Genomic DNA, 12,184 nt, shown 5'->3' with positions numbered 1-12,184 from the left:
GGAGTTTGCTTACTTAAGCAGTTGTGTTATACAGTGGTAACTTCTTTTTGCACTTGAATGACAATTATTTTATTCTTTTTGTGCTTCATTTCTTTCACACTTGCATGATAGTTAAGTACGTCAATACATTCCTTTTTTACATGATTTTCTATTTGGATGTTGTTGGTTTTTTTTAGAACAACTTGGAAGTGAACCAGCGTGTGTTCGACTGTGGGGGGTATTTGGGGGTGTTCTTCAGTCACGTGACCAGTGTGTTGGCGCTGAGGTGTGGTTGGCTCGTGGAAATGACGTGCGTGTGTCCGGTGCGCGCGCACATAAAGGATGGACAGTGTGTCAACGCTGACAGTCACGCCGTGCAGGAGGACCGCGCTCTTCGTGGGGGTCTTTCGTGGAGGATCGTCACATTGAGTCTGCTGGACAAAGTTGGGATCTGTCAGTCAAAGTGGGAGCCAGTCTTGTCTGTCAGTCACAGTGGGGGGTACACAAATGTGAGGGGCGCACTAGCCTCGGTCTCAGGTGCAAACGACGCGAAGGATGCAGAAGTCACCAGTGGAAGATGTGAACTTCCTGTCCAGGTTCTGCTTCTGGTAAGGGCACACGTTTGAGTCACTGCATATGTCTTTTTTTATCTCTTGTGTGCTGTTGGAGCAGACTCGTTACGTGATACAAGAGTTGTGTACGCACTTAATCATTAAGTAATAAATATTCTTGTTAGTCGAAAGTGCAAATAGTTAGTGCTCAATTTGAGGAGAACAAATTCGCATTTTTCTTGTGGTAGTGGATGGTCCCGGGTACATTTTTTTGATTGGTCCTCGGCATATTGTAAACATAAAATACATTATTAATTAAATATATTATTAGATATAGTACACTCATTTGCTTTGTCACCAATAACGCAAAACTAATATGTGGATGTTTTGTTCGGATAGCTTAATACACTGATCTACCTTGGATTGTTTTAACACCTTTAATGTACAAAGTGTATCAAAGTGGCATCCCCATCCTTCAATTTTTCTGCATAGTATGAAGTTTGGACACCTGTTAAAACAGTATAGCTTGTGCTTATCTTGATGTCTATTGCTCTTTCATTCTTTGTTGTTGTTGTTGTTAATGTGTGTGTAAAAGTGGCCTTAACAAGGTAGTAAAAGTGTCACTTCAAGATCCTTTGCGAAGTTAAGGAAGCACCTTGCATCAACTTTAAGACGCATTTTGTGTTTCAGTTCAAGTGATATCTTGTTACGTGTGAGTATGTTGCATCTTACATGGTAGATGGCCACTATGTACCACACAGGGCATCTTCTAGATTTTTCTGATACATTCCAGTACACAGATGGATAAAAACAGTAGTAGGTTCAGTCTTGTTTCATCTGTCTTTTTTTTTTTTTGCTCAGGTGGATGTCCCCGCTGCTAAGAAAGGGCTTCAGGAAGAAGTTGGACCTCACTGATGTTTACAAAGCTCCTTCTTATGATCTGGCTGGGAACCTCTCTGAGCGACTGGAAAGGTTTGTGGACCTCCCTGAGTTCTGATATCTCCAAAAGCACTTTGATGTAAACTTGAACCCACAAGTCCTGTCTTTTTGTGTTTTGTTTTTTTGCCCTTTCCATATGTTTACAGTCGCAGGACGTCTTCCCTGTTTCCTTCAAAGTCAAATTAAAATACGGGCTGGCATTTAAACGCGGTCGGACGTGAACTAAAGCTAATGTGTGCCAAACAAACACACCTTACGTCTTTACGTTTCAATATGAAGTTCAACAATGCTTCCAACCATTTCCCCAAACATAATAGAAATAATTTTTTTTAAAAGTCGGTATGGTATCCTGCTGCCCCTAACATCCCACGTCAAGTGGCCCGGTGCCAATAAATGCTAAAAAGGTGACCTTTAATGAAAAAAAACGGCTGATGAATGTCTGCTGGTGAGTGATTGGCTTCATTATTTTCAAGCAGGCAAACAGTGAAGGCTTCTGGGAACGTGAACTTTATCTTGAAATGAAAGCACGCTGTGAACCTCTACATCACTCACTCAGGTCACAAGGTGGACTTTATAAACCTGGAAATGAGAAAGACAAAAAATGGGCTACAAGGACAAAAGTATTGGGACACTCTCCACCTCTAGAAAGTGAAAAGTGAAGCGCTCCACTCCTCTGGGAAGACTTTCTACAAGATTTTGACTTTTTTTTTGTCCATTTCTGAGGCCTGAGGCCACAGATAGCTTGGTCTTCCACACCAAACTCCTCTTAGCATTTGATTAAAAGCTGTGTCCAAACACACTCCGGTGCTTAGTAGAACACCCCAGTGTTGTTATGATCTGCTGATCCATAGCCAGACACCAGCTTCCGGCAGCGTTCCTGAGGAATTGTATCCCACTGCTGGTGGGCAATGCACTCCACTTTTTCAATATTTTCGGATTCGTGTGCTGCTGCTTCCATCTCCTTCAAATCCCCAGATTTTCTATCAGGCCTCAAGTTAGGCCATTGTAGAATGTTATAGAGTTTGTTCTAGTGAGTCCAAATGAGGAGGAGTTGTATGGCTGTCATCTGTCTTCTTTACAGTATAAATCTGTCAGCTGTGTGTCCAAGCGCCTTTGTCCCCCCCTAACCCCTTCTTTAATCACTCTGGTTGGTTGTCCCTGGTGTCCTCCATGTCCTTCATGCACTTGCTATCACAACATCCCTGTGCTTCTACTGTATGAAACAAAGCTGCTTCTTACTTGACTTGGAGGTTCAGAGCGCTGTGATGTAACAAGGCCAATTACGGATTGAGTTGCTTTGAGATTTCAGATTGACAAGCTGTTAAAATACGTCCACTACAGCCTCCTGGTGAGGTTTAACGAGCATTCTGAACATCAGCTTGTCGGATAAAAGGTTAATCGTGGTATAAGAGGACGCTTAAAAACTGACATTAGACAGCCGCTACTGTTTGACCCCCATGTGTCCTGTCCTCCTTGCAGAGAATGGGACAGAGAGGTGGTCTCAGCCAAGAACAAGCCCAGACTGATGCGGGCGCTGGCTCGCTGCTTCCTTGGCCCGTTTGCCTTCTTTGGAGTCCTCCTCTACTTCGGGGTGGGTCTGCTGATCTTGTTCTTCTTTAGCATCATTATTGAAGCATTATCATCTCTATTGTACACTGCCGGGATGACAATTCCTCATGTTAACAAGACAAAAAATCTGCAGAAAATTAGAGTTACAGTGCCTTTTAATGGTTAGCATTAGCAAAAATATATTAAAGTATATAAATATATTATCGTTATGTCATCCATAAAGAAAGCATTAACATTCATGCATTTTTTGAATTGACAAAATGTAAAAAAAAATATATATCTATATATAGCAGTATGCACCAAAAATGCTTTGTGAGAGGATTTGAGGAAACGGTGTGTCCTGCTATGATCATCTCTTCACGTAGGAGGCCTCCAAGACAGTGCAACCTCAGCTTCTGGGTCGCATCATCAGCTCCTTTGACCCCTTCCACGCTCCGGAGCGGAACCAGGGCTACTTCCTGGCACTGGGCCTTTGCCTGCTCTTCACGGCTCGCTTCCTGCTGCTGCAGCCAGCCCTCTTTGGCCTGCATCACCTGGGTATGCAAATCCGCATCGCCCTCTTCAGTCTCATCTACAAGAAGGTGAGGCGTTTCTTAGATGCAATTATGCAGTCATTCAGGTCGTGATTTTATGTCACAATGTTAGACTCCTGTTAGTGTTTTACAATGCCAAAATGTTAGAAACAGCTATCAGTATGATGTAGCACAGTTGTACAAGCACAATAATCATATAACATACTGTTTAATTGAATAGGTCCTCGACATTGCCCATCAAAAGTAAACATTATTGTCTCTTTAAATGCAGGATTTCTTATCAGACAGGTGTACCTAATGTTGTGTCCACAAACAGGATGGAATGTGCATCATCAGAACAAGACAACCCAGCTGATTAGATAAAAACATTTTGTATTGGTCGTTAAGATCCAGCTGTTTGTCACTGCCATGTCCAACACGCCTGACCAAACGTTCCCGGCAGCGGACGAGGCATTGAGGGCGTGGCCTCGCGGTGTAAAAGTGACTGTTTTAAAGCCCAGTGTACTTCCACCGACCCCTCACCTTCGACCTTTCTTTTATTTTTTCAGACCCTGAAACTGTCCAGTAAGGTCCTGGATAAAATTAGCACTGGTCAGCTGGTGAGTCTGATGTCGGCCCACCTCAACAAGCTGGATGAGGTGAGATATACTGTACAACCTGAAAGGAGCAAAACAATCTCCTCTTAGAGGGGCATGAATCACTTTGACTGGCCAGCTTTCTGCTCTATTGACACACACACACTCATACAGCTATTGTGTGGCGGAGAAGTCAAAACACATTCCCTGATTATGCAACAACATACCTGGAGGGTTCAAGCGAGCGCTCTCAAGAAGATGTTGAATGTGGAAACACTCTGCCACTCCATTTGAGACAATTAGCACCTGCCTTACATGTGGCTGCTGTCCCTTTAGTGGCTGCTTGGGTGGTGTGTGTGTGTCCTGTGCCTCCTTTTGCAGGTGTGTGGCTGTAGGCTTCACACTAACGCTGCGCCTGATACTTCTAGGAAGAACAACATCTTATTTCACTCCAATATACGAGACATCACGACTAGACAATTCATTAGAAAAGTGCCTCAAACGTACCATATTCTCCCAATAGACAGCAGCGTGACACAATAAAGCTGCCTGTTATACTCTCTGCAGTAAATGCCATGACGTGCACCCATGTGACCTGTGTGTGTGTGTGTCTGTGTGTTCTATAGAGCCTTGGTCTGGCCCATTTTGTATGGATCACACCCCTGCAGTGTATCCTGTGTGTGGGTCTGATTTGGGAACTGATCGAGGTGAACGGCTTCTGCGCCCTGGCAGCTCTCACACTCCTCGGCATTATCCAGGCCTGCCTCTCCCAGAAGATGGGACCTCACCGGTGGGAACAAATAAAGGAATTAATTGGCTTTTTACCAGTGGTGGTCAAAGCTTTCTCCGCTGGCCTAAACACTGGCCTACATTTATAACTTAAATTCTAGTATGTGTTCCATGAAACTGTATTAGTTTATACCCTTCAGTGTATTATCTTCATTTAGTAGTGTGTCTCTTGGCTGCACTGCTTCCAGTACGTGTGTGTGTATGTTAGATTTTTTTGTAGTCTAATGTAGTCTGCCCAGAGCGTTCAGAATCACTGTTAGTTACGAGGCTGTTTTGTTTAAACAATCAGATTTCACGTTCGCCTGTTGACAGTTGGTTGATGTCTGAAAGCCTATACCCAACACTCCTAATTACCAGTGCGCTTGAACATACTGTCACATGAACAGTGCAGCGCTTAATTGATCCAACACGAAGAAAACAGACAGACATGGCGTTGTTCATTGTTCTGTGTGTGTTACATGAACAAATAAGTAAGTTTATATATATGTATTATGTATAAGTCAGCCTGGGACAGGGTTTGTTTGTATTGTTATATTGCGTTTTTGTATGTTATTGATAGTTTGTGTAATTGTGATGTGATAGTGGTTGTATTAAGAGGTGGATTGGGTCGCATAAGTCCCCACTGAAGGCCCAGTTATGAAATCCATTGATTTTTACAATATGCCGAGGGCCAATAAAAAATGATCTGTGGGCCAAAAATGGCCCCAGCCCACTTTGGCCACTTTGCTGACTAGACAGTCTGGATGAAGAATGTTGTTGTGTGTGAATGTCATTGCTTGGTTGTTAAGGTCAAGCTGTCGTCCTGTGAAAAAAAGGGTGAAGCGTGCTGGGATGATCAACCGCCGCTTGGCTCTCACCTCAGAGATTGTGGAGAACATCCACTCGGTGAAGGCGTACGGCTGGGAGGAGGTGATGGAGACCATCATCAAGAACATCAGACAGTAAGAGACCACACTTTGACACCACTGAACACTTTGTTAAATGTCAAACAGAGCCATAATTAGCATCATGGCTACACAAAAGGAAAAAGTCTTTCATTTGACCGTAACATTGGCTCTTCCTTCTCCTCCTCCTCCTCAGGGATGAGATGACCCTGACCAGGAAGATCGGGTCCTTGCGTTACTTCTACAGCGCCGCCTACTTCTTCTCCGCCATCTTGGTCATCGTGTCGGCCATTGTGCCGCACGCACTCAGCAAAGGCATCATTCTGCGCCGTATCTTCACCACCGCCTCCTACTGCATGGTGCTGCGCATGACGCTCACCCGACAGCTGCCCGGTTCAATCCAGATGTGGTATGACACGCTGGCGCTGGTCAATAAGATAGAGGTGGGTCACGTGATCACAGCTCTGCTTCATCTAATTTTGCCCATCAGCAGGTTCCAAAATAATGATATGTTGTTTAGGAGTTCTTGATGAAGGAGGAGTACAGAGTTCTGGAGTACAACCTGACTACCACAGAACTCGAGCTGATCAACGTCTCTGCATCCTGGGATGAGGTGAGAGGGTCTCTATGCATCCAAGTGCATGAAGGTGCTTACCGTACCTTTCAGTGTACAAGCCGCTACTTTCTTCTCACGCTTTGAATCCTGCGGCTTATACAGTGATCCGGCGAATATGTGGCCACGTCCCAGTCTTGTAACATCTCCTGTGCTTCGGAGCAGTCTTTTTGCGCTTTGTGTGCACGCCCTCATCATGTAGAATGCGTGGAGAGGTGCATGTGATGCGGATTTCAAGTTGAAGGCAATCGATGTAGCAGGTTTTGTTCGGGTCTGCCAGTGGATCTTAGCAGCGTGGAGCAGTGTCGGGAGGTCCACTGTCACTGGCGGGTTTCACGGGGCTGGACTGCTGCATGCTGGGGAGGACAGCACAGGCTCAGGTGCTCATATTCCTCGGCGCGGGGATGGCGATGGTTGTTAAAACGATAGGATAGATTGCATCATAGACACTATCACACCTTATCACATACACGGGTGGGGCGGGCTGGATTGGGGTGCCTCGTGCACCTCGGCGTCTGCCCGCCAGGGTCGGCGGTGTGGCCGGGGGCCTGGCCGTCGCGGTGGCTCGCCCGGGGCGGCCTGGCCTGTGGGGTGCCCTTGTCTGGTTCGCCTGCCCTTCCCTGGGGTGGCCCTCTGGGGCCTGTTGATGCCGGGGCTTGCGCCGGGGGGGGCGGCTTGCGGTGCCCCCCCTGGACTGACACGTGCCGCGGGCGCCTCTGCACTCTTGGGGCGGGTTCGGCGGTCTCCGGGGGGCGGTGCTGGTGCTTCGGGTGGCCCGTGTGCTGTCGCGGCGGCCGGTGGTTGCTGCGCTGTGGCGGCTGCTGGGGCGCCGGGCCAGCTGGTGGGTTGGGGCTTGGTCATGCTTGCGGGTACTGTGGGCCTGGGTGGCGGGGTGGGGGTGGGGGGGCGGGTGCCCTGGGGCCGGGCTCGCTGGGGGGGGTCGTGCTCTGCCGGGCGCTTGGGCGTCTGTCGCCGTTGCGCTTTGTGCGCTGCCGGGCCGCTGTCTGTGTCCTCGCCTCCCCCGGTCTGTCTGTGGGCTTGTCGGGGGTGGGGCTCCGGTGCGCGGGTGGTGCGCTGTCGGCTCTGGTGGCATGTGGCTGGTCTGGCTTCTGGTGGTATGTGGGGGCCGTCGGCTGGTCGGCTGCTGGTCTCGCCTTCTCGGCGCTGGTGCTTGGCCTCCCTGCGGCTTGGGGTGTGGTGCTCCCGCTCTCTCTTCGGGGTTTGCTGGCCCGCGGGTCTCGGTTGGCGCTGTGTGGTGGTTCGCCTGGCTGCTCGCCCGTTTTCCCGCCTGCCTGCTCGGTTTCCCGCTCTCCTCCTCGCTGACTCCCCTGTCTGCCTCGCTGGCGGCGTCCTACCGCTGGGGGGGTGTGGCCGGGTGTCTTCCTGCTCCCCGGCAGTCTGCGCTCTCCGCCCCTGGGTTCTGAATCGTATGTCTGGGACCCCGGGGTCCCCGGCTCCGCTGCTCCTTGGGTTACCAACGGGGGATAGGGTGGGGCTTCCGGGTGTCGGGCAGTCGACCACTGTGTGTGTGTGTGTGTGTGTGTGTGTGTGTGTGTGTGTGCGCGCTTGAGTAAGTAAGAGTGTGTATGAGCGTGCGCATAGGGGTGTGTTTGTGCGTAGGAGTGTTTATGTGCGTGTGTGTGGGTGCGTAGGAGTGTGTATGTGCGTGCGTGTGTGTATTTTTATTTATTTATTTATTTTAGTTATTTATTTGGGGGAGCATACAGGGGTTTGCTCCGTGGGGTCAGGTGCTGGGCGATACATCTCTGCCGCCCGTGCCTCCGCCGGGTGGGTGGAGGGTGTGCCTCCTGCATCCCTTGGCGGGGCGGCCCTGTGTCGGGGGTCGGGCGGGGGTTGGCCCGGGGCGGGCCGGGCTCCGCTCCCTGGGGGTGGGGGTGGCGGTGGGGGGGAATTGGCGCTTCCGGCGCGGGCGGGCTTCTTTCCGGCTGTGGAGGCGTCTCTGGGCCTGCCGGTTTGTGGCCCCCGGTACCCGTCTGCCTTTGTGGGGTGTGATCTCTCGCTGGTCTCGGGGGTTGGCAGTCCTCCGGCCCGCTGGCGCCCTGTCCTTGGCTGGGATTACCTCTCTTCGGCCCCTTACTGGTCTTCCCGGGGGGGGGGGGCTCTCTGGGCTGGCTCTTGGGGCACTGTTCTTTGTGCTGCCTGCCCCTATGGGCCTGGTGGCCTTCTGGCGGCCGGGGCCCGGCCTTGCTATTTGGGGCGGGGCTCTCTGGGAGGTGGAAGGCGGCCCCTTTCCTTTCATGCACTCTCAGTGACAATCACACGCCCACACATTCCTGCACCTTTATATATATATGAAGTCTTCCTTACATACAGAGATACCTGTACATATGCACACTCACAGTACATACGTACTTCCCCACATTACTCACTGAGTTATCCAGGGTGTTATTATGTTGTTGGTTTTATTACAGCGACGGTGATTTCAGCAGTATGACTATATATATATATGTGTGTATGTGCGGTATATATGTGTATATATATATATATATATATATATATATATATATATATGTATATATGTATTTATGTATGTGTATGTATGTATATATGTGTGTATATGTATTTTTTTTTTTTTTACAATGATGTGCATTACAGTAACTTTGATTCTATTCACTATCATGGATAATCATTTCATTACTACAGTTATGTGTGACTGTTTCAATGCGGTATTATCATGGTGATCACTATCATAATTCATCATTTCATGACTGCTATTGTGTGCGACTGTTTCAATGCAGTATTGTCATTGTGATCACTGTCATAGGTCATCATTTCATGACTGCTATTATGTCTGATTGTCATTGACAGCTTTGTCATTGTGGTTGTTGATATTGATTTGTCCTTTATCCTTGTTCGTCTTTATAGTTGTCACGGACATTTATTTGCTGATGTCGTTCGGTATGTTTCTGTTGTTCTGTCACAATTGTTGTTGTTGCTGCTGTTGTCCTTGTCTCTTGTCTCTCTTTTTTTTGTTTTTGTCCCCTCTCGCCCCCCCCCCCCCCCCTGCTTTAAAGGCTGGACAGGACAGGGGGAAAAAAAAAATAATAATAAAAATAAAAATAAAAATAAAACGATAGGGGGAGAGATACTGGCGGGGTGTGTGGTGAGGGAGTTGTGAGGTTGTTCAGTTCAGAGAGTGAAGAAGATGACTTCAGTGGTTTTAGCTCCCAGGAGGAGGATGAGGACAACGTTTTGACTATTTGTTTAACTTATATGCACTGTTCAGCAGTTGGAATAAAACATTTACTGTATTTATCCATCCATCCATTTTCTATACCGCTTCATCCTCACTAGGGTCACGGGGGCATGCTGGAGCCTATCCCAGCTGACTTCGGGCAACAGGCGGGGTACACCCTGGACTGGTCGCCAGCCAATCGCAGGGCACACATAGACAAACAACCATTCACACTCACATTCATACCTATGGACAATTTAGAGTCACCAATTAACCTAACATGCATGTTTTTGGGAATGTGGGAGGAAGCCGGAGTGCCTGGAGAAAACCCACACGCACACGGGGAGAACATGCAAACTCCACACAGAAATGCCCAGGGGAGAATCGAACCCAGGTCTTCCCGATCTCCGGGCTGTTCCTGTATTGGCCAACGTGCTAACCACTAGACCACCGTGCGGCCCATTTACTGTATTTAATTAAAAGTAAAAAAAATCTTTCTGTGTACTAAATATCCCATGTTATGAGGTGGACACCTGCGGCTTATAGATGGGTGCAGCCTTTCTGTACGAATCTTTAATGTTTTTATGCTACATAGACACTTAAAGCATAGTAAATCCATCATACACTACAGGTACAGTATACTCGTTAGTTTGTTCTCAGTTAGTTTGCTTATCTACGTTATAGGGGCTATAAACTGAGTCAGGCAGGTGTAGTTTATCAATCACTCCGCACCGTGAGAAAAGCAGCATCGCTTCACAGCGTAATCAATTATCTGGTCGTTGTCACTAAAGCCAGTCTTTGCTGGGGAAGGCTGCTGGGAAGTCTCCCTCTGATATTTGGATTTTATCCATCATCCAATTCCCCGACGCTACTCTCTTCTTCTCCGCTTCCTGGAATGTGTAATTTCAAGATGAATGAGAGGGGCGCTGCCTTTGTTTACAGCTGACAGCGGGTACGTCAGCTCATTACAATGACAAGAAGCGGCACAGACCGCAGCCTGGTTCGCCATTTGGGACACAGTGACCCGTAAAACCCCTTAGAGGTCAATGATTAAGCCAATGAATTGCCTCTTTGGGGCGGCCATTGTTGTTGGCAGATGACAGCAAATGAAATTAGACCATTGTGAGAACTCACTTTAGAGATTCAGGTTTCTCACAGCAATATGTTCCTAAACACACGAAGCACTGTTCATGTGGCAGCTCTGTACATGAACCTCTGTGTTTACCCTAGGACTTTCTGAAAAAGTACATTTCTTGGTCATGCCCAATAAATGACACTCAACCAAACTTTTCGAACTGGATTCCCTCTCACGAAGATCTCCAAACTTGAATGTGTCATTTTAAATGATTCCTTCTGTCCAAAGAAACAGTATATATGTTTAAAAAATGGCCACAACTAGCAAAAGCTGGATCAGCCGAAGCTGAATTAAACCTGGTTTCATATTACAGCTTCTACCCTGCACGCACTTTGTATATTTAATTCAAATCAGGCAAGATGAAAACAAAGATTTTTTTCATGGTAAAATATTTGTTACTAGCATTTTTTTTAAATATCATCAATGCATATTTTCTTTAAAATGACATCTTTGGAAGAATATGTACCTACAGTGTGATCAAAATGGCCAGGTTGATATATCCAAAAATGTCTCATAGTTTGGTGGCCCAGAATATTACAAACAACTCTTAAGTTGTACAAGCTTAACAATAAACATATACTCTAGTATCATATCATATGTAATAAGCTATTCTATTTCTTCATATAGTGACCTAGATTTGCTTTTATTTACTCAACTGCAGAGAGTATCAGCGGTAGTAACATGATATTTATTAAAGATAATTAATATTCCATTAAAATAATTTTTTCACAAATATAATAACAATTATTATTATTATTATTATTATTATTAAAATCTTGTGTAAAATATTTGCATTATTATCTCTGTAAAGACAGAATGTTTGTATTGGCTCTCTTTAGATTGTGTACTTCATGAAATGCTCATTTTGCAGGGCATCGGCGAGCTCTTTGAGAAGATCAAGCAGGAGAACAAAGCCAACGGTCACGCCAACGGTGGCCTCTTCTTCACTAACCTTTACGTGACACCTGTCCTGAAGAACATCAGCCTCCACCTGGAGAAGGGCAAGATGCTGGCGGTGGCAGGATCCACGGGCTCGGGGAAGGTGAGACTGTCCTGGAGATGCCGCTGCCGACGGCTTGAAAGATGTCATCTTTCCCACAGAGCTCGCTCCTCATGTTGATCCTGGGAGAGCTGGTGCCGTCCGAGGGGAAAATCCGACACAGCGGTCGCATCTCCTTCTCCTCGCAGACCTCCTGGATCATGCCGGGCACCATACGGGACAACATCCTGTTTGGACTCACCTACGACGAGTACCGCTACACCTCAGTCATCAAGGCCTGCCAGCTGGAGGAGGTGAGTCCATCCTTATTGCTCCTTCAGGGTTCATGATAAAGAATGACAGATTAATCCTTCTGTCCTCTACCACTGTATTTGGAGGGTCATTTTGTGTGTTCACAAGTGTGTGAGCATTCCGAGGGTTT

At 47.2% G+C, this 12,184-nt stretch overlaps 1 protein-coding gene across 1 annotated transcript in view; it reads left to right on the top strand.

The window, feature by feature from the left end:
- The first annotated feature begins 316 nt into the window (after nucleotides 1-316).
- Nucleotides 317-12,184, top strand: part of cftr (CF transmembrane conductance regulator) — a 33,880-nt gene continuing 22,012 nt past the window's right edge. Inside the window, exons 1-11 of the mRNA XM_054777804.1 lie at nucleotides 317-587; nucleotides 1,392-1,502; nucleotides 2,949-3,060; nucleotides 3,404-3,619; nucleotides 4,120-4,209; nucleotides 4,773-4,936; nucleotides 5,751-5,876; nucleotides 6,016-6,262; nucleotides 6,340-6,432; nucleotides 11,635-11,805; nucleotides 11,865-12,056. Coding sequence (XP_054633779.1) covers nucleotides 535-587; nucleotides 1,392-1,502; nucleotides 2,949-3,060; nucleotides 3,404-3,619; nucleotides 4,120-4,209; nucleotides 4,773-4,936; nucleotides 5,751-5,876; nucleotides 6,016-6,262; nucleotides 6,340-6,432; nucleotides 11,635-11,805; nucleotides 11,865-12,056 — 1,575 coding nt within the window. The 5' untranslated portion in view covers nucleotides 317-534. The remainder of the gene's footprint in view (nucleotides 588-1,391; nucleotides 1,503-2,948; nucleotides 3,061-3,403; nucleotides 3,620-4,119; nucleotides 4,210-4,772; nucleotides 4,937-5,750; nucleotides 5,877-6,015; nucleotides 6,263-6,339; nucleotides 6,433-11,634; nucleotides 11,806-11,864; nucleotides 12,057-12,184) is intronic.

The sequence above is a fragment of the Dunckerocampus dactyliophorus genome, chromosome 5 (genome assembly GCF_027744805.1).
Source record: "Dunckerocampus dactyliophorus isolate RoL2022-P2 chromosome 5, RoL_Ddac_1.1, whole genome shotgun sequence".
NCBI classification, from domain to species: Eukaryota; Metazoa; Chordata; class Actinopteri; order Syngnathiformes; family Syngnathidae; genus Dunckerocampus; species Dunckerocampus dactyliophorus.
This window is presented reverse-complemented; position numbering and strand designations above follow the sequence as displayed.